General features: G+C 42.6%; 2 protein-coding genes, 1 long non-coding RNA gene and 1 other non-coding gene across 11 annotated transcripts; 2 read left to right on the forward strand and 2 right to left on the reverse strand.

Annotated features, from left to right (window-relative positions):
- Window positions 1–2,971: 2,971 nt before the first annotated feature.
- Window positions 2,972–13,124, reverse strand: LOC127293216 (uncharacterized). Of its 4 annotated transcripts, none has more exons than XR_011742616.1 (5): window positions 12,719–13,124; window positions 12,538–12,635; window positions 11,358–11,522; window positions 3,466–3,655; window positions 2,976–3,382 (listed from the first exon to the last, which is right to left on the reverse strand). XR_011742616.1 is itself a non-coding variant. In XM_071818687.1 (4 exons), the coding sequence occupies exons 1-3, from the start codon at window positions 13,025–13,027 to the stop codon at window positions 11,363–11,365; spliced, it is 567 nt and encodes a 188-aa protein (XP_071674788.1). In that variant the 5' UTR covers window positions 13,028–13,124; the 3' UTR covers window positions 2,972–3,655; window positions 11,358–11,362. The 4 variants fall into 4 exon arrangements, 1 of the variants encoding a protein (XP_071674788.1); XR_011742617.1 differs by lacking the exon at window positions 11,358–11,522 and adding an exon at window positions 3,732–3,894 and having other exon boundaries at window positions 2,977–3,382; XR_011742615.1 differs by lacking the exons at window positions 2,976–3,382; window positions 3,466–3,655 and adding exons at window positions 10,671–11,011; window positions 11,095–11,281.
- LOC127293217 (uncharacterized) lies at window positions 4,455–8,526 on the forward strand. 5 transcript variants are annotated; one of them, XR_011742619.1, is made up of 4 exons: window positions 4,455–4,806; window positions 6,649–7,478; window positions 7,777–7,864; window positions 7,949–8,526. It is a non-coding gene; the product is annotated as an uncharacterized lncRNA (long non-coding RNA). The 5 variants fall into 5 exon arrangements; XR_011742621.1 differs by having other exon boundaries at window positions 6,649–7,291; window positions 7,383–7,478; window positions 7,777–8,526; XR_011742618.1 differs by having other exon boundaries at window positions 7,777–8,526.
- Window positions 13,125–13,345: 221 nt separating the features above from the next.
- LOC127297810 (small nucleolar RNA U3) lies at window positions 13,346–13,567 on the forward strand. The gene has a single exon (XR_007849498.1). It is a non-coding gene; the product is annotated as a small nucleolar RNA U3 (small nucleolar RNA).
- A 467-nt stretch (window positions 13,568–14,034) lies between these two features.
- Window positions 14,035–18,693, reverse strand: LOC127293218 (uncharacterized). Its single transcript, XM_051322797.1, has 6 exons — window positions 18,171–18,693; window positions 17,059–17,176; window positions 16,541–16,920; window positions 15,027–15,143; window positions 14,850–14,948; window positions 14,035–14,773 (listed from the first exon to the last, which is right to left on the reverse strand). The coding sequence occupies exons 1-6, from the start codon at window positions 18,596–18,598 to the stop codon at window positions 14,218–14,220; spliced, it is 1,698 nt and encodes a 565-aa protein (XP_051178757.1). The 5' UTR covers window positions 18,599–18,693; the 3' UTR covers window positions 14,035–14,217.
- Window positions 18,694–18,893: the final 200 nt, after the last annotated feature.

Genomic DNA, 18,893 nt, shown 5'->3' on the forward strand with positions numbered 1-18,893 from the left:
CGCCCCCGTGTCCCAGCTCGCCGAGGAGGAGGCCAAGCGTGCCGAGGACGCCGCGGTGGCGGAGGCGCTGCGATTTGTCATTTAGATGGGGTAGTCTCGTAATATATTTTGGTGTTAAGAGAATTATGTGTGTCATTGTGTTTGACTTCGACTCTCACAGAATAAGAGAATACCAGTTGTAGAATTACAATTCCACCTACTGGTTTCTTCATGTTTTTTCTTGTAGACCGTCTGATGTCAGTTTTATATACTATCTTATGTCTCCTTGTGAACTTCATTTGTCTGGCATGCGTCATCTCCTGTTATTTTCCTTGTTACCTCCGACGAATCTCAGCTTCTATGCGAGTTCGTGTTCTCATACAACTATCCACAAGGCAAGAAAAGCAGGCTATGACTGACAAAGCCTATCTTTTACTCCCTCCATGCGGTAATATAATATTTTGATTTTGTAGATACCTTTAAAGTTGACTAGATACAAACTAAAGGGAGTGAATCTACACACTAAAAATGGACTAGATACACACAAAAGTACTCCTTCAAAAGACTAAACATCTGATAAAACCGAAAAGTGGGAGTATAAGATTCCAGAAGAGTAGCTTTCTCCTCACGACTATAAGGGCCACTTCTTTTGGGCTTCTAGAGCTGCTTCTAGGTGCCAAACAGCTGAAGCCCAAAAGAAGTCTCTAGCTTAACCTGGGCTTATTTCCACCTAGAAGCCAACTTGCAGTGCAATTCCAGAAACTGGTCCAAAGCAGTTTCCCGAGCTTCTGCTGAGGGAACCGAAGCGGTACACCAACCTGCCCTCCAGTTTGAAACATTTTACAGCAGATTGCCACTCCACTCAACGTGAGGAAACGGTTGGCCACAGAAATAGAAAAGAAAAAACAAAAGCAAAATAACCACCGCATCGAGCATCTCCTGCATCAAGAGGCATGCCGCAGTGCCGCCGCTCGCAGCCGCCGTCGCTGCTCTGCCGGCGGCGCCCCCGCCGCTCGTAGCTGCCGTCGCTGATCCGGCGCCGCTCGCAGCCTACCCGCCCCTCACCGGTACCGGTCCCGCCCCTCGCCGCTAATCCCGGACGCATCTCCGCTCGCAGCACGGCCGCCGCCGCTATGAGGACAAGTTCCTCGACCCGCCGCCGCCGTCGAGCTCCGCCTCGGCCTGAAGGCCTCTCCTGCAACCGACCGTACTCGTTGTTGCTACTGATGTTCCTATGTTGTGTATTTGGAAGAAGGTTGGAAGAAGGTCCGTGCTTCAGATTGTTAGAATCTGGAAAAGTTCTCACGTCGTCAGGCTATTGCTAATGTTCAGATTTGATCTTGTCCTGTTTATACGAAAGGATTCTCTTTGTGAGTTCAGACAGTGTTACTTCAAACAATTGCAGATTTCTTTGTACTGATTTGAAACAAATAATTAGTTGCACATCAAATTTAGGGGTAGTAGGGACATTACACAACAAACAAGTCTAGACTTCACAAGCCCAAAAGAAGGGTTGAATAATTGCCAGGGAGCTTCTCTCCACCGGAGTTTCTCCCCACCGAAATCTATAAGCTGGCTTCTTCATAAGCATAAGCCCAAAAGAAGTGGCCCTAAGCTGTGTACCAGAAGGATCTGTAAAGGATGCAATGTGAATTTTTTTGTGCCGAACTGAAGCCAAAGAGTGGATTTTTTAAATTAGAGTCTCCCAAAGTTACCCAATTGATCTTCCCTCTGCAGTAGGCAGTCTGCTGGTAAATGAGGAGGATAGAAAGATTATCTTTTAGGGCCTGCCTAAATCATATCTCTCTGTCAGAAAAAGCCCAACACACACATATAAGAAACTTCGTGAAAGTGCCTCTTCTGTACTGGTGAGATTTCAACAGCTTCAAGGGAACATCCTGATGCCTCTCATTCTCATGGACAACTACTCAGGTGCATGCTCCCGTTTTAGCACTTTGTGCTTACCACTGATCAGATCGATCATTAGACTGATGCATCATATTTAAGCTACAATTGACAAACAATTCTAGTTTCTGACGGAAGTTTTCACAATAGCTATTGAGTCTGGCAAAATGTAGTAATGTGAAAATGCATATGTTGTGTGGTGTGAAGGTCACCCCTTTTGCACTCAGCAATCTGTATATATGGTTCTCCAAGTTCACAACAACAGTTATTTGCTCATGATGGGGAGACTAGCGAGGCTCATCGGCCTACCTACCATATCAAATTCGCACACTTCCAACTTATAACCATAGTTTACATAATAGTGCAGGCGAGCTCACATGCATGCCCGTTGAAACTTAAAAGCATGTATTTGTACTCTTGTGTCAAATCAAGCATTTTGATACGCGTGCTATGCATTACATACAGACGTCTTCAAGGAACCTACCATTGCTTTACACATGTGGACTTGTGGAGCATCAGAAACTGCCTTTGGTATCCATTGAAAACAGGTCAGAGTAACATATACACTTTGGTACACTTGTATAGTAATCACAATCACACACGGTACGAAAGAACATGCATCACTCATGGTTGGAAAATTGTGTGTGATGTGGTCTTCACTGCAGATGGATGGGCAAATCAAACTATGTGAGATGTGTGTGGACATCAGGTAAAAAAGGAGCTTTTATGACATTCCCAAATGTCTCTGGATCGTCCACTTGGGTTGATCTAACGACTATGGTGATCTATTACCATTGGGTAAGATCTTTATTTAACCTTCCCAAGGGTAACGATGTCCTTACACATAATCACCTCTTGATTGGCGAGAGTTAAATGGAATAGATTTAGAGAAGAAAATGAACATATCACACAATATCGTGCCATAATCTGATAACTAATGTCGCTGAAATAATGTAATTGCCATATTAACGTCTAATTGCTTGAGAGAGAAACTCTTATTGAAGTTAAGCATACACCTCAACTTTTGATGCTTCTATAACGCTAAACTAAAAGTACTTTTATATCATTTACAACATGGTACCGGTATTATTTGATCCCAATCATTAATTTCCTCTACATATAAAAATATTATAGTTTGTATTTTTAAAACAGTTTAATCTGATTGTGTTCTTTGACAAGTTTTTTACCATCTTGTGCTCAGCATGTAAGACGTTTTCGCATTATGGAACAGACAGATACATCGTAACTTACAAAGCAAAGGCATGATCTATGTGCTTCGAGTTCCAGGTCTCGGAAAAACTAGGGAAAGGAAAAGGGCTACGGAAACATACGCAGCAGAGCTAGCCTTAAGCTGCGAACGGCTTCTCTTCTTCAGAAATTGACTTCGACCGAACCAACAGACGCAACAGCTGCTACTACCTAGCCTACCCTGCTTGCCCATTTGCTGCACCTCCTGCGGGGAGGGTTCTTTATACAGGACACGCTGTTCACGAATTCCCTGCACGTGCGAAGGTGCGGCAGCACTATAAGGAACAGCATAGAACCACAGAACATCATTAGGAGGATGGTTGCAGAACATACTGCCAAGGGTCGTCACCGACAAGAAGGACATCGTGCTCCTAGTCGACGAATACAAGCTGCCAGCATGATCTCATGGGTGTTCCAATTGGCCCTCAAGGACAAATAGGCGCCGCAGTTCTCTATATAGTTTGTGATAGTTACTAAACCTAGTGATATCAAGCGACCTTCCTTAGGTTCCAGACTTGTAAACCTGTTATTGTTCACATATCAAAAGTGGGATTGAAATAAGATAGCAAAAAATCAGAGCACAGATTGTAGTTTCTTACATTAACTAAGCATCATGATGTTCCGAATCATCTGTTAAGGTTGAGATTCTCTACTGCACTTCGATTCTTGCATTCCACCTCAACAGTAATCGCATTTGTGGGCTTCCTGTTTTCTGTCTCCATCCTTCTTACCTTCTCTTTTTGTATGGCACGTAGCTCGTACCTGCAAGAACATGACATACTTTCAAAATCTTGATGCTGTCAATGACCCATGGTTAGAGAAAATGAGACTATCATACAACAGCTACAGCTAAAGTTTTTCTGACCACTGGACGTTTGACATTTTAGTCTACCATCATACATGATTGCCATTATGCTAGCCTGAATTATGGAAGTACAGCATGGTGTAGGCAAAATGGCTGCATATCAAGATTGCACTACAAGGTAACTTCAGTAGATTATTATTAAATCTTGCACAACTTAGTGAATACATCTTCAGGACAAACTAAGAACGGTAAATTCCGCTTTCAGATTCTTTGTAAACCCATTCGATATAGGCAGTAAAAGTTAGTGAATTGTTGCAATGAAAAGTCTCCAAGGCTCCAAAATCCATGATAATAGTTGCTTTACACTTTTCCTAACAAACAGCTAGCTGTTTTTCAATTGGTAAACAGCCACTTTTTGAACCGTACGTCCCTTGTCCGAATCTCCGCGCAAGGCTTCTAGAGTAGTTGTTTTCAGTCGCGCGGCACTGTGGTTTCCGTTCAGGGTGTTTCCATTTTATTATTTATTTTTGAATCACGTTATCCATTCAGTCCTCCTTCGCTTCTCTCCTCTCTGTTCTCGCGCTTTGTCGCAGAGGTGGATCCATGGTGGAGAACGGCGGGGGTTCGCCGCATCCTGCTCATCCTGCCCCTGATGCGGCTTGTGTTGCGTGGACGGCATGTGCTCCTCGCTCGGCGGAGATGCGGGTAGTTCCTGCGGGGACACGTCGTCACGCTCGCTCCCTCGCTGGTGTCGGGTTGACGCCGCGAGCGGAGATGGGGGAGGTTGCCGCTCGCACCCTTGGCCGTCAATCTGGGAAGATGTACAGTACTATCGAGCGCGGAAGGCAAGTTCGACGCCGGCGACATGGGTAATTTCTCTCGGTGTTACTTCTCCTGCGTTTGCTGTTTGTAGAATTTGATGTCTCGATTTCACTGGAATTAGGGGCTTCCTGGCTCAATTTCATAAAGTACGTGGCGTGCTATGTATGTGGTCATGTGTGGTCAGTGCTATCATGTTCATCTGTAGGGTTTGTTGATGTTGATTTGGACGTAGTTAGATGTGCTCATTCTGGATCCATTGTATGAAATTTATGATTCGTTGTGAAGTTGGAGATGTTTCTAGCCTGTGGTATGAAGTTCATCTTCAGGTTTTTGTTGATGTTTGATTGGATGCAGGCAGATTTGCTCATTTAGGATCCATTCTCTGAAATTTAAGATGCGGTGTGTAGTTGGATATGTTTTTAGCCTGCGCTCTCAAGGTCATCTGCAAGGTTTCATGATTATTATTGGAGGTAGCCAGATGGGGGTTTCTATTACAAGGGGGTGATGAGTATGAGTTTGATTCTGAGTTAGATAGGTTTTAGCTTGTTGATTATATTAGGCTTTAGTTGATTTTCAGGTTCTAGGATTAAATTGGCTGTACAACACATGCAAGTTTCCCCGGATCTGGATCCACCTATCTAGATTATACACAGCTATACTACTTCGTCCATGTTGCTGGTGCATCACATAATCAACACTGCTAATATGCAGGTTTTCATACGCCACCTCTCATGGAATCAATCATGTGATGTCCAATGTCTGTCTTGGCAGATGCAAGTCTAAATTTAGTAGCTCAATGAGTTGCCCACTATGTTTCTGTTAACAAGCCCTTGTAGCATTCTTACATGTGAACTATCTGAATCTTAGGCAGTGTGTGTAAATTTTCTCTACACATGTATTATTACTTCTTATCATGGAATCTCCTGGCAGCCGGACTGCATTTTTTGTGTGATAGCCTTTGTTACTGTCTTTTATATCGATCCACTGTATATATATAGGAGATGCACATCCATGTTAAATACATCATGGTGAGTTATGTATGTGATCCTCTGACTTGATCTTTTTTCTGCTGTGTATGCCAGTTTAGTTTCATCTTTCCTCAGTTTTCTAGTTCTCTCAGTCTCTGAGTTTTTGAATGATTCAGTTTATATTTAATCATTTAAAATAACATTTGCTCAGTTAGTTATTTTCTCAGTTAATCTCAGCTTTGCTCAGTTTATTTTCTCATATTTGCTCAGGTTAAGTTTCTCAGTTTATGTTTGCTCAGTTTCACATTTTCATTTCTTCGGTTTAAGTTGCTCAGTATGTCAGTTAATATTGAGCCTTTAGTTCTTCAATTATAATTCTCTCAGTCTCTGAGTTTTAATTCGCTCAGTTTGCATTCCAGGTCCCCTTGTATTCCTCGCCGATCGGATCCACCCTGACCTACAGTCATCTTTTATTCATTTTGTCAGTCATAATTTTTTTTTGGTTTTAAGTCTTCAGTCTCCTCAGTCATTTATTTCATTATATTTTTTCCTGTTGTCATCTGTCATTTTCACTCATTCATATGTAGTTATTTTTAGTCATTTCTCAAGTCTTTAATTGTCACTTTTATGTGTTCACGAGTCTTCAATTCGTTCCTCACATGGCGCAGCCTTCCAAGCATCCACAAGCAGCCGGCCATTTGTAGATCTGGCCATTTGTAGTCTCCAATTCCTCTTTCTTCTTTCTATTCTTTCTTGAGTACCTCAGTACCTCAATCTCTAAGTTTTACTTTTATTTAGTCTTAGGTCATCAGTATTGTCCTAGTATCACTCCCTACCTAAAATTTGTCTTCATCCTTGAGTTCCGTCCACCACTTAATATTTTCTCTGTGTTAACTTTCAGTTTTCATTCCGAATATGCAGATGTGGTGCCATTTGTGTGGTTTGCCCGGCATCCTTTACCAGCGGAAAGAGTGTTCTTTCTTCAGTAATTTTCTTCTTTTGTATTTCTCTCGATCTTGTTTTTTCTTCAGATTCTTGTTTCTTGCATCCCTCACTTTCTCTTTGTCGAGTATCTTCAAAAGTGTTACTGTTTTTTTTTCTTTATTATCTCATTTCTTTTAATGTTTTAGTCCTCTGGTTACTTTGTCCTCTCAGGTGTTGATTGGCTAACCCCTACGTCTCTTCCCCATGTTACTTCTTCATTGTATTTCCTTTTTCTGCAGATTTTCAGTTTGCAGTGGGTTAAGATGTGACATTTTCTTTAATCTCTTAGTTTAAATTCTGTTAGTTTGTCACTTATTTTATTTTTTAGTGTAAATTCCTCAAGGATCCACTCCAACATACGGCTTGAGGAGTTCTAAGTGACCAGTGACCCTGCTTGAGTATTCCTAAGGGATTTTCCATGCTAAACCGTACCCAGATAGTATTTGCTACACTCTGTCATAATGTCTAGCACTATGCATACGTCCCAGAATTAACTAGCTATTTTCATCCAGAAGTTTATTTGCAGTCTCTCTCTGCCATTCTTGGTATAGGTCCCTTTGTGTCTATATGTCCTTTATTGGTATAGAGCCCTTGTGTCTATCTATCCTTTATTCGCAGTCTCTCAGTTTTCAGTGTAATTGCTCAAGCGATATATGTGTTTCCACCTGTAGGTTTATTACACAATTACGCATGGGGTCTGTTGTCTCATTTCTTCAAAGAAGAGCATTTTCTTAAAAGCCAGGATGGAGTAGCACTGTATTGTGTAAGTCTGTTTCTTCTTCTGTTATTTAATTTTATCAGTTTTAGCTGCTCATATTTTTGTCTTCGTACCTCTATTGCTGGTGTACAAATCAGGCGCAAGTAGCACCACCTCAAACTGAAAATGTACCTTTTCTCCCCATGCTCTCTGTCAGTTTTTGTTCCCTCACTCCGTTAGTGACCCTAGATGTGTGTGTGTGTGTGGTGGGGGGGCGGGGGGGGGGGGGGGGGCTATTCTCGTTGTCATACTGTTCTATCTATGTTTCTTCGCAATGTTTTAATTTTCTATCATTTCAATGTAAGTAGGGGGACACTCAAGATCCTTTTTAGTGGAAAAGGATTTTAGAGGGTTTTGTGTATGTGGATGTGTGAATCGACTCCCATGTATTGCAAAGTAGGACTGTGACCTTTTTTCAGTCTTTAGTTGTTGGTGCAGCATTTTCCTAACTTTTTTTTTTTTTGTCAAAACTCCATGCAGATTCATCTTTTGTTCGATTTTGGCACTATCAGCGAGTATAAGGATGTAATTTAAGTGTTTTTCTGACACATGAAAGTTGAGCTTTTCGTTTCTAATACATGTGTGCATCTTCTGCCCTGGAACGAAAAAATCTTCAAGAAATGAAGGTAGCTATGAGGATCTATGTAAGGGAGTTCAGGGACCGTACCTTAGCATCTCCAATTCGAAGCATGGTTTCTTGCAGTATTTCCTTGCCTTTCTTCTTGTCTGATGGCTGCTCTTCTTTTTCCTCCATTGTTACTCTGTTTTCTTCTCGATCTAGATCCAGAGAGGAGGGACTGCTTGGAAGTAGTGGTTGAAAGAAGTGGTTGGAGCACATGAACTGTTTTGCTTGCTGGAGAAGAAGGTCGAACAGGTACAAGATGCACGCGAGCTTTTTACTGATTATGGGATTTCCTCTGTAATGGGTTTTTCAGAACTCAACATTGACTCAACTCAGAAATCAATGGGACTCAAACACATGCCGTGTAACGAAAATGTATCTGTTTTGCTAGACTGAAACAGACAGTTTTTGATTAATTGAGTTGTTTTCTCTGGTATACAGTTGTCACCATTTGATTGGTTCTAAAAAAGTGTCTGTTCCCCAATTGGAAAACAGACATCTGTTAGATAGTCACCCCCTTTAAATTGATGCTCAATTTTTGCAAAGTACCCTTTTGCTGTCTCACAATCAGGAAGGGCTCCCCTCATACTCTGTGTAATGGAGCCCTTTATCATCATAAGGCACTTGCGATTAGAGTCATCCCACTTAGCCTTAATAATGTCATATTCCTTCTTGAGGGCTTCATAATTTTCATTATTTTCTTTAGGCACCTCAGGAGGATCATTAAGGAGAGCATAATCAATATTGAGTAAGGCCATAGTGATCTCAAGCTTCTCCTTCCACGTGACATAATTGCTGCCATTTAGCTGTTCGATGCCATTTAGCATTCCAGCAATATTAGAGACATTAGTTGCTGCAAAAGAAAAATTCAAAATGCTTTAGTAAGCATCATCATAATCATCATTAAATTTTATTGATCAAATTCAAATCAGCTTTGGCCAGAGATGAAAATGAACAACAAAATTTTGTGGACAAATATTCATCAATTAGCTTTGGCCAAATTGATAAATAGAAGCCACACATTAATGATCCTCATTCATTATTTTCTTTTACCGACCCGGTTCACATCAGCTTTGGCCAGAAGTGAAACAGACCAATAAAAGAATTTTGCAGTTAAAATGCCCGTCAAACAACTTTGGTCAGAATGACAAGGCATAAAACCACACTTTATTTGAGGATCCATAAACTTTATTTTGTAGCGAAAGCATTATCACATAATAATTATAGTGATGAAAATCACCATAATTCATTAATCATAAACAAACTTAATAATAAATGTAATAACAACATGTAAATTAACTAGGCATGGTAATTAAAAAAAAATGTGTCCTAAAATAGACATAATAAATTTATGCAGGAAAAATCAGCCTGAAAATAATTATTTCAGCCCCAATTTTTTTTTTTTTTATATTGCATAATAATTATTAACCGGGCGAAATTGGCCCAGCCCAGTATTTGCTCCCCCTGATCCCCTCTTGGGCCACAGCCCATTTGCAACATGCCAGGACGACCTGAACCGTCGGATGCAATCCGACGGCCAGGAACGACCGCAGCTCTGTCGAGCGGTTCCGAGCGGCGCCCTGCGCGAGGCGAACGAGCGCGTGCGGGCGTCCCCGCGACGGCGTCGATGGCCAGCGCAAGTCCGGCACCGCGGCGGCCTTCAACGGCGACGAGCGCGCGAGGAAGGAGCGCCGGGGTCCGGTGCGGTGGACGGCAGGTCCTCTCGGGTGTGTGCCCGAGCAGAACCGCCATCATAAAATGGTGGCACCGGCGCCGCCGTGGCCAGCGACGGCGACGACACCCATAAGGTAAGTTTCCACCGCCATGATTCTTAAATTAGGGTTAGGGTTCCGAAAATTTGGGGAATTTCATAATTTAGGATTGATTATGGCATCAAATCAATCCGTCCCCACTTCAATTCATACTTAACCGAAACCATGAGCATCAAAACAGGGGAAATTTTCATCACTTTAGGGTTTCGGATTGGGGAAAATCATCTTAAGAATCACGTTATAGGTTTCCCCTTAAATCTTTAGCATAAACCAAAACCACAAGCTTTATTGCAGGAGGGAAACACATAATTGCTTAAATTAGAGTCTCGGATTTGGGAAAAACATCAAGATTTATGCAAAATTTGCTTCTTTCCCCATCAATTTGTTACATAACCGAAACTCTTGATCCAAATTAGGGGTAAAAACATAGGAATTTCTGTTCTAGGGTTTCTAGAAATAGGGGATTTTCAGTTGTTGCATCAGACCCCCTTTTACTTAACTTCATAATTGAAACCCTTGAGCTTCAAAAGATTTGTTAGGGCCAGAAAAAAGATCAAGCCAAAAAAAGGAAGAATAGCTTGATACTTAACATAAACTTGATAAATCAAGCATGAACTTGAGCATAAGAGGGCTCAAACTTAAGAGCTAGGTGCTACGATACCATTGTTGGATCCAAAGAGATCAACTAGCTCTAGTTTGAGCCACAAAAGAATAAGATCGAAATACCTTGGTGCGAAGATGATGCCATGCCTCCTCTTGTTTAATTGCTCACACCAGGATGGAGCAATTTGTGCTAGGTTCTTCCTAGTGCTTTAGTGCTAACTTTGATCGGTGGCTTGTTCTTGAGAGAGAGTGTGTAAGAGAGAAGGCAGAGAGCAGCAGCCGTCTTCAACCTCTCCTCTTCTAGGTCATTTGACCCCTTTTATATGTTTAGCACTATGCACTAGGGGAACCAGCACCGTTGGATCAAAATCGATGTCTCCGATCAAGACAACACATAAGGATAGGTGGCCATTTACTGTAGCACCGCCCTACTGTAGCACCGTCCTACTGTAGCAACCCAAAAAGATCTGACCTAGGAGAGCAGCCTAGATCACCAAAATATCCAACAGAAGGTTCTTTATACAGGACGTGCTGTTCACGAATTCCCTGCACGCGCGAAGGTGCGGCAGCACTATAAGGAACAGCATAGAAGCACAGAACATCATTAGGAGGATGGTTGCAGAACTTACTGCCAAGGGTCATCACCGACGAGGACATCGTTCTCCTAGTCAACGAATACAAGCTGCCAGCATGATCTCATGGGTGTTCCAATTGGCCCTGGAGGATAAATAGGCGCCCCAGTTCTCTATATAGTTTGCGATAGTTACTAAACCTAGTGATATCAAGCGCCCTTCCTTAGGTTCCAGACTTGTAAACCTGTTATTGTTCAGATAACAAAATTGGGATTGGAATAAGATAGCAAAATATCAGAGCACAGATTGTAGTTTCTTACACTAACTAAGCATCATGATTTTCTGAATCATCTGTTAACGTTTGAGATTCTCTACTGCACTTCGATTCTTGCATCTCCACCTCAACAGTACTCGCATTTGTGGGCTTCCTGTTTTCTGTCTCCATCCTTCTTACCTTCTCTTTCTGTATGGCACGTAGCTCGTACCTGCAAGAACATGACATACTTTCAAAATCTTGATGCTGTCAATGACCCATGGTTAGAGAAAATGAGACTATCATACAACAGCTACAGCTAAATTTTTCTGACCACTGCACGTTTGACATTTTAGTCTACCATCATACATGATTGTGCTAGCCTGAATTATGGAAGTACAGCATGGTGTAGGCAAAATGGCTGCATGTCAAGATTGCACTATAGGGTAGCTTCAGTAGATAATTCTTAAATCTTGCACAACTTAGTGAATACATCTTCAGGATGAACTAAGAACGGTAAATTCTGCTTTTCAGATTCTTTGTAAACCCATTCGATGTAGGCAGTAAAAGTTAGTGAATTGTTGCAATGAAAACGTCTCCATGGCTCCAATAATCCATGATACTAGTTGCTTTATTGAGATAATGATGCTATTCGAGAAAAAAATATGAAACCAACAGGACTAGTATTATAGCTAAATCTAGTGGAGTTACACCTGAACAAATACTTGAGCAAACAGAGACAGTTTAAATGATGACCTTGAAACATTGGAGATCCCTTTTTGCTGAATGTATCGAAACAGAGGTACTCACATTTGGCATACTTTAATTTCTTTGGATGAAATTCGGTTTTACATACATGGGTGGCAAATCAAAGCTGATATGTAAGAGAACTGCGTATACAGAGGTTGGCACTTTGCATGATTGATCTTATAAAAGATCTATTCCCTTATCTGTTGAATTTTTGTGTACAAGTACAGAAAATGTCACCGTGCGTGAGGGAAATAGCTATGTTTGGACACCGAATTGCATTATGGATAGCAAGACTACAATTCCTCGCTGAATATTTACAAAATCAGAGCTATTCTCAAGTTAGTTTGCACCCGATGTTGAATCGTGGGGGCTAATTTCTACACATAACCAGTACTGCGATGGGGATCAACACGATGAAGCTAATTAACTAAGCTCTCCGACTTGCACAATTATGCACTTAAACATGGGCGAAAGCAAAACAAGGTAAAAGAGCTTACGGTAAGATGTAGCTCCTGGCGAGCAGGAAGTATAATGTCCAGAACTGCTCATCCTTCATTTGGCGTGGGCACAGGTCATACCGAATCTTAGCGAGTTCCTGCAGAGAGCACACACACAGACATTTCAGAGCCTAAGAAAAAAAAAGTGGCCACGCGACACGAGATCCGGAGGGAAACCTACCTTGGCTCTGGCGAGCACGAGGACGGCGTGCCGCTGCTGCCAGTCCGAAAGCTCGCCGTCCGCCGCCTCCGCGGAGTTCACCTGCGGCAAACCACTTTCAGAAACCGGGTCTGGAGGAGTGGCTTGGTGGAGCTGGAGGGCGGACGACTTGAAGGCGTCGGAGGAGAGCGTCCGGAGGAAGTCGAGGAGCGGTGGCGTCATGCCGAGCTCCTCCTCCTCCTCGGCGGCGGAGGGGGCGACGGGTTTGCTTGGGCCGTCTCCGCTTCTGCTCCGGCGGCGGAACGGCCACGTGAAAGAGGCGAAGGCCATGGAGCAGGTGCGCTGCGACGCGAACCGGCGGCGGCGACGACGACGTCGACGGCGATCTGATTGGGCTCCGAAGGAGCAAGGTTTCGTCACGAGTTCAGCGAGCCTCTCCGAAACGAAAAGGAAAAATAAAAGGAGAGAGGACGAAAGGATGCAAAATATTTTGTTGGACCCGCTGGGCCGTCTCTGTTTTCCAAGCCCAACTACGCGAATCACCGCAAGCTCGTACCACAGAGGCGTCGGGTGCGAAACTTTAGTCCCACCTCGGAAGTCTAGGAGCAGCCGGAGCGGTTTATAAGGCGGAGACTGAGCTTGGGTAGCACGACCTTACTTGAACAGGATCTGTTCTATAGGATCGTACCGCTGCATCCTTTACCAATAAGGAGGCAAGCACTTAAGTCTGGTTGATGCATTCTGACCTCTGGGCCAGAGCGTGATTAACGGCCAGGGTTCTCCTGATGGGAGCAATCCGACGGCTGTAGAGGATCGTTCCTGCCCAGCTAACCCCTGGTGCAGGGTGGCCCAGAGGTTGTCTGACAGGCTCCACACATTTTTTTGCTATTTCGGATTTTAACCACATAACGTTTATTCTGTAAACAAAAGTTCAAAACATTTGAGAGTTTGGCAACCGATATGTTCTGTCCCCTTTCCTCTCTGATGGCGATGGAAGCGAAATGCATTTTGTGATGGTATCTCTGTGTGTTTGCTGCAGTGGATAGAGTTACAGTTCTGAGGTTGTACAGACTCCACAAATTTGCTTTTTAAAAATCCTTTGGTATTTCAGGTTTTAGCCACAAAAGCTCTTCTTTAATCAAAGCATTTGATTAGTTGATTTGCTGTGTATTCCCCCTCCAAAAAAAATAGTTGTGTTCGATCTCGTTTTTCTCATACATCAGCACCCCTCCAAAAAAAACAGTTGCATTTGATATCGTTTTTCTCATACATCAGCACCCCTCCAAAAAAAAACAGTTGCATTTGATATCGTTTTTCTCATACATCAGCACCCCTCAAAAAAAAAAAACAGTTGCATTTGATCTCGTTTTTCTCATACATCAGCAGAATATATGAGGATGCCAAATATTTTGTCCCTACATTTCCCAAACGCTGTTATTTTCGTCAATCACCTAAAATTTACGCAATACAGTATCTGCAATCAAAAAAAAAAATCAAAGCTGTATAGCTATCACATATTATCAACGGCCTCTAGAAGCAGTGAATCTCCTTGGAGATGGACTCGCCCTCTTGCTCGCTACATGCTTACGCTCCCCTTCGTATGGCAAGACATCGTCTTCGCTGCCATCATCCTCTCTGAATTCCCTCCGAGCTGGTCCAGCCCTTCTGCTTGATACATGCTTGCGCTCCCCGTCGAATGGCAAGACATCGAATTCGACATCATCGTCATCTTTCCTCAATCCCTTACGGGCTGGTGCCTCCCTTCTGCTTGATACATGCCTGCGCTCCCTTTCATATGGCAAGGCGTCGTCTCCATCATCACCCTTCCTGCTATTGCCAGCGTACCCCCTCTGGGCCGGTGGCGCCCTTCTACTCGGTACATGCTTGCGCTCTGTTCGCATCACCTCTTCGTCGCCATCGTCATCTTCATGAGCGTCGAAACTTCTGCCACTGTCAGCTCCCTTGGTGTTTCTCCATACATCATACCCAAGCTTACTATCCTGGGTATCATCTTCAGGGCGGTCGTGGCTGCACTTCTTGCACTCCTGGTTGCGACGGAAGTTCACAAAGTCACATCTATAAAGGGAGATAATGTCTGATTAGTTCATAAGCAGGGAAGGGTACCAAATGGGATGAGTGTGAAGTCACATACGAGGGGCATTCCCACTCTCCAGGGTTGAGCTGCCTCTTTGGCCGATGCCCTTCACATTTAAAACACATCTTGTTGCGAGAGAAGTTCATAAAGTTGCACCTGAAAAGCACATTCAAATGATTAAATAAAATAGAGCAGTGAAACTAGGAGAAAAATTATATAGGACTAGGTAATTACTGTGGACAGATCCAATCTCCCATTTTCATTTCAGTGGTGTCTGCTTCAATCTTCTTTGGTCCAGCTTCTTTGCATTCGAGACATTGTCGATTCCGAGCAAAATTTAAGAAGTTGCAGCTGGCAGAATACAGAAAAAATTATTAATGAGACAATAACAAGCAACTAATAGTCCAACTTCCTTTCCACACACACAAGAAAATAAAAGTAAGACAGTGGGACGAAGAAGAAAGGCCACCAATTAAACTTAGCTTTCCCACAATAGTATAAATATAATATAAAAGGCACCAAATAGAAAATTGATCATAAACAACATGCATCCCATCTAAATGGTGCATTATGACCCGCTGACGAAATTTGCACAGGTTCTGAACCTCCTAGTAATAGTTGATTCTAGGATCCAATCAAGGTCACTTTATGTTTTGGGACGGAGGGAGTACCAACAAACTTTAACTACAGCCTCAGGGATGAGGTTTATAAGTTGATTTTAGAAGGTTCCCTTTGCTTCTGAGATCACCTCCTAATCTTTTATTAGATACTATGGATATGCTAGGGAGTCGAGAATCCTATAACAACATTAGGTATTTCAAGCTTGCCTTCAAGAAACAATAGATACATCTGAATTTTGTCCAAGTTTCCATGGAGAGACTATGGCTGAACATGCAAATAGACTTGGCTAAACACTGCACGTACAGTAGAATATATTATGCTATAGAAAATCAATCCAGAACTGATATTACTTCAAAAACTCTTTCGTAAAAATATATATATTTGAAACTGAGGCACGGGATTGCAGCAGGAGCTTGATGACACTGTTAAGGAGCATTGGGTTAAGTACAGTAGAATACACTGTAACTAAGCAAGTCAAAAGCTGAAAGTGCAAATAATGAAACAGAAAAAATAGGACAATTTCACCAAGAAATTCAGAATTTTTAACATGGTAGGAGCAAAATCTAGGAGAAAAACCTGACCGCCATACAGTAATAACAAAAGGAGGTATTCTGAATCATATAAAAGATGCAGTAAGAAAAGGACAAAATGAGTTGTGGTTAGTGGTACATGAGGATACAGCGACTGCCATGAAATGGATTTTTTTTTTATAAAACAGTGAAAGCATTATAATGGGAAAAAGTGATCATCATACCACAAAGAACAATAAATACGGCCTTATATAATATGGCATGCAGTAGTTCTATAATCTTATTATCTGTGGCAACCACTAAACAGAACTAGTCAAAACCTGTGCAGAAATAACTGATGCTTTTTTTAGGGGAAACATAACTGATGCTAATAATGGTATTGAACACCAACGTTTACACAATGTGAGGTGACTGAACCATTGATCAAAATGAAAAATAAATATCAGCACGCAACTAATTGTCAATCTATGTTCTCATATGCGTCAAAAAAAAAATCTTAGGAATCTCACAGTGCAATGTTAAGAAAACAAACTTCAAGGTTCACAAAACAGAAGCAGAGCAGAATAACACTCAGTTAATGTAGCAAAACAAACTTACTTTGGGCACAGCCAATCACCCTTCTTCATTTCAGTCACAGCTGTTTCTCTACCATTTCCAGCTGATACCCTAGACTTTGCATGTGATTGTGTGCCCCTGCCAACCTTGGTCGATGACTCCTTCTTGCTAGAAGTTTGAAATACAGGTTCAGGAAGAGAAGGATCAATTGTCGTGTCACAAAGCATTGTAAGATCCGAGAGAAGCTTTCTTGCAGATTCTTGCACACCCCCGGCAACAGGATTTTCTCCTGAAAGGCTGGTCGGATCTATTGCATAAGTTAGGAGTACGCGCACAACATCAACGGTCCGAGCAGCTTCCTCAGCATTTGGAATGACATAGGCTTTATCACAAGATCCACGTAATTTGCAAACGCTGCATGCCTGTATTAAAGCAGAAAACATGACTGTCCTTTTGAGATCAAAATAAACTGAGTACAGAAAGAAACCTGTTGTATGTTAAAACAAAATTAAGACTAGTTACAAGGGGAACACATGCTCAAAAGGAACGCTTTAACTTACATCGCTTTCGTCAACCTGCACAAATTCTCTCAGCCTTTTTGCAGAACAGACAGCCTTTCGGAAGATATTGGGACATCCACACTCAACAATAGCTTGAATATCCTGCTTTGGAAGAGAGCTGCGATAATAATGCAGTCAAATTAAATTCCAATCAAGCTAGAAACATATAATACAGAGAGGTATTAGGCATAAACAGAGAAACCAATCACAGAGCCACTGCTGAAATGTCGACAACCAGGATACTAAAATTAATTACCATATGATGTTCTGGATAACATTAATCTTAATGGAAATTTTGTTAGCATCTGAATTGAATCAAAGACAGTCTCAGTTTAGGGCCATATCACAGTTCACAACTGTACAGTGTTCTTCTTTGCCATCTTGCGAGTAATTTGACTTATATATTACTCACTAGAATCTTGGTTTTGTTTTGGTGCCATCTGATGCTATCAATGTCGATTTGAGCAATCTCCTGATTACCAGACCATTTAAAAAGTAAAGTTAATATTTGTTATTTCGGACCTTTGTGTCTGAGTTTCTTCTAACAAGTACTACATAACATACAATTTAAACTGCAGGACAGGACGGAACCGAATACACTAGATCTGAGAGTATGCAGGATTCTACCATGCTAGGAGAGCCGAGTACTGTGACTCGGGGTACAATTTTAAGACATACTGATATTGTGTTGGTGTGATCATAGAATCATAAGATCCTATGACTAGGATCATAACTATAACAAATGTTTGACAAATAGCTGCAGCAACGAATTTAGCTGATGCTCCAAGACTGGCATCATCGCAAAGTGCCCTTAGGATATGCTAAAGTGCGGAACAGAAATGGAGTAGAAATTCCACAGCTTACTAACTAAAACACCCAAGCCAGGTGAAAAAAAACTACATGGAGAACTATTGAGTATGTTATACTTCAGGAACAGATTAAAGCCCAAATTTTCAGTTTTTGCTGCGTATCAATTTGGTTGTATCCAACCATTATAAGAGAGAGCAGCATACTCCAGATTAAGTGAGGCCTCGCAGACCATATGTACAGTATGCACCAAATTAAAGTGCAATGCATGAACAGAAGCAAAATCCATCTCACGGGTTCCCAACCTGAGGAGATCAAAGCGCTCGCGCGCGAACTTGAGGCACGCGTTCTTCACCCTGTTCTGGTCCCTTACGACGTAAGCGTCGGCCGTGGCCACCTCTCCATCTCCGGCGGCGCCCTTGGCAGCATCAGAGCCGGGGGGAGGGGGCCGCTCGAAGTACCCCTTGGCCCGGAGCTTCTCGAGGAAGTCGCCCCACTCCGGCCACGGGTGGCCCGTGGATACGGCGGCGACGGCGGAGTAGGCGACATCCAGCGCTTCGGGGGCGGTTTTGGTGTCGGCGGTGGCGGCGGCGGCGGCGGAGCAGAAGCGTGCGGAGAGGAATGGCGGCGGGAGGCGGCGGGAGGCCGGGGGCAGGAGGGGGGAGGAGGCGAGGCGGTAGAAGCGCCGGAAGGAGGCGCTCATGGCCATGGTTAGGAGCTTGGAGGAGGCCATGGCAGATGGGCGTGTATGGGATTCCTCAGATGAGCATGGAGGCGGGGTGAGAGCAGAGAGGGGAATGGATAGAAGGATTAGGGTTTAAAGGGTTTAGGAACGAGAACAGCGTTGTTGCACTATAGTTTATCACTTGCACTGTGTTTGGATGCATAGAATTGAAAATGGAATTGAATTGGACTAGAAATTCCAAATCCAAGATGGAAATGAATTGGCTTCCAATTCAAATTCTGTTGTTTGGATGTGCTCAGAATTTGTTGTTTGAATCAAAGAGTGTACCCAATTCCAAATCATG

This window comes from Lolium perenne, chromosome 4 (assembly GCF_019359855.2).
Source record: "Lolium perenne isolate Kyuss_39 chromosome 4, Kyuss_2.0, whole genome shotgun sequence".
Classification (NCBI taxonomy): domain Eukaryota; kingdom Viridiplantae; phylum Streptophyta; class Magnoliopsida; order Poales; family Poaceae; genus Lolium; species Lolium perenne.

Bases quoted from the DNA above. Each gene is read 5' to 3' on its own strand.
- LOC127293216 (XM_071818687.1), bottom strand. From the start codon at position 13,027: ATGGCCTTCGCCTCTTTCACGTGGCCGTTCCGCCGCCGGAGCAGAAGC. The intron at 12,636-12,718 runs GTAGGTTTCCCT...TGCTCTCTGCAG, and splicing joins TCGTGCTCGCCAGAGCCAAG to GAACTCGCTAAGATTCGGTA. The intron at 11,523-12,537 runs GTAAGCTCTTTT...ATGTTCTTGCAG, and splicing joins GCCAGGAGCTACATCTTACC to GTACGAGCTACGTGCCATAC.
- LOC127293218 (XM_051322797.1), bottom strand. From the start codon at position 18,598: ATGGCCTCCTCCAAGCTCCTAACCATGGCCATGAGCGCCTCCTTCCGG. The intron at 17,177-18,170 runs GTTGGGAACCCG...TTATTATCGCAG, and splicing joins GAGCGCTTTGATCTCCTCAG to CTCTCTTCCAAAGCAGGATA. The intron at 14,949-15,026 runs GTAATTACCTAG...TGTGCTTTTCAG, and splicing joins GGAGATTGGATCTGTCCACA to GTGCAACTTTATGAACTTCT.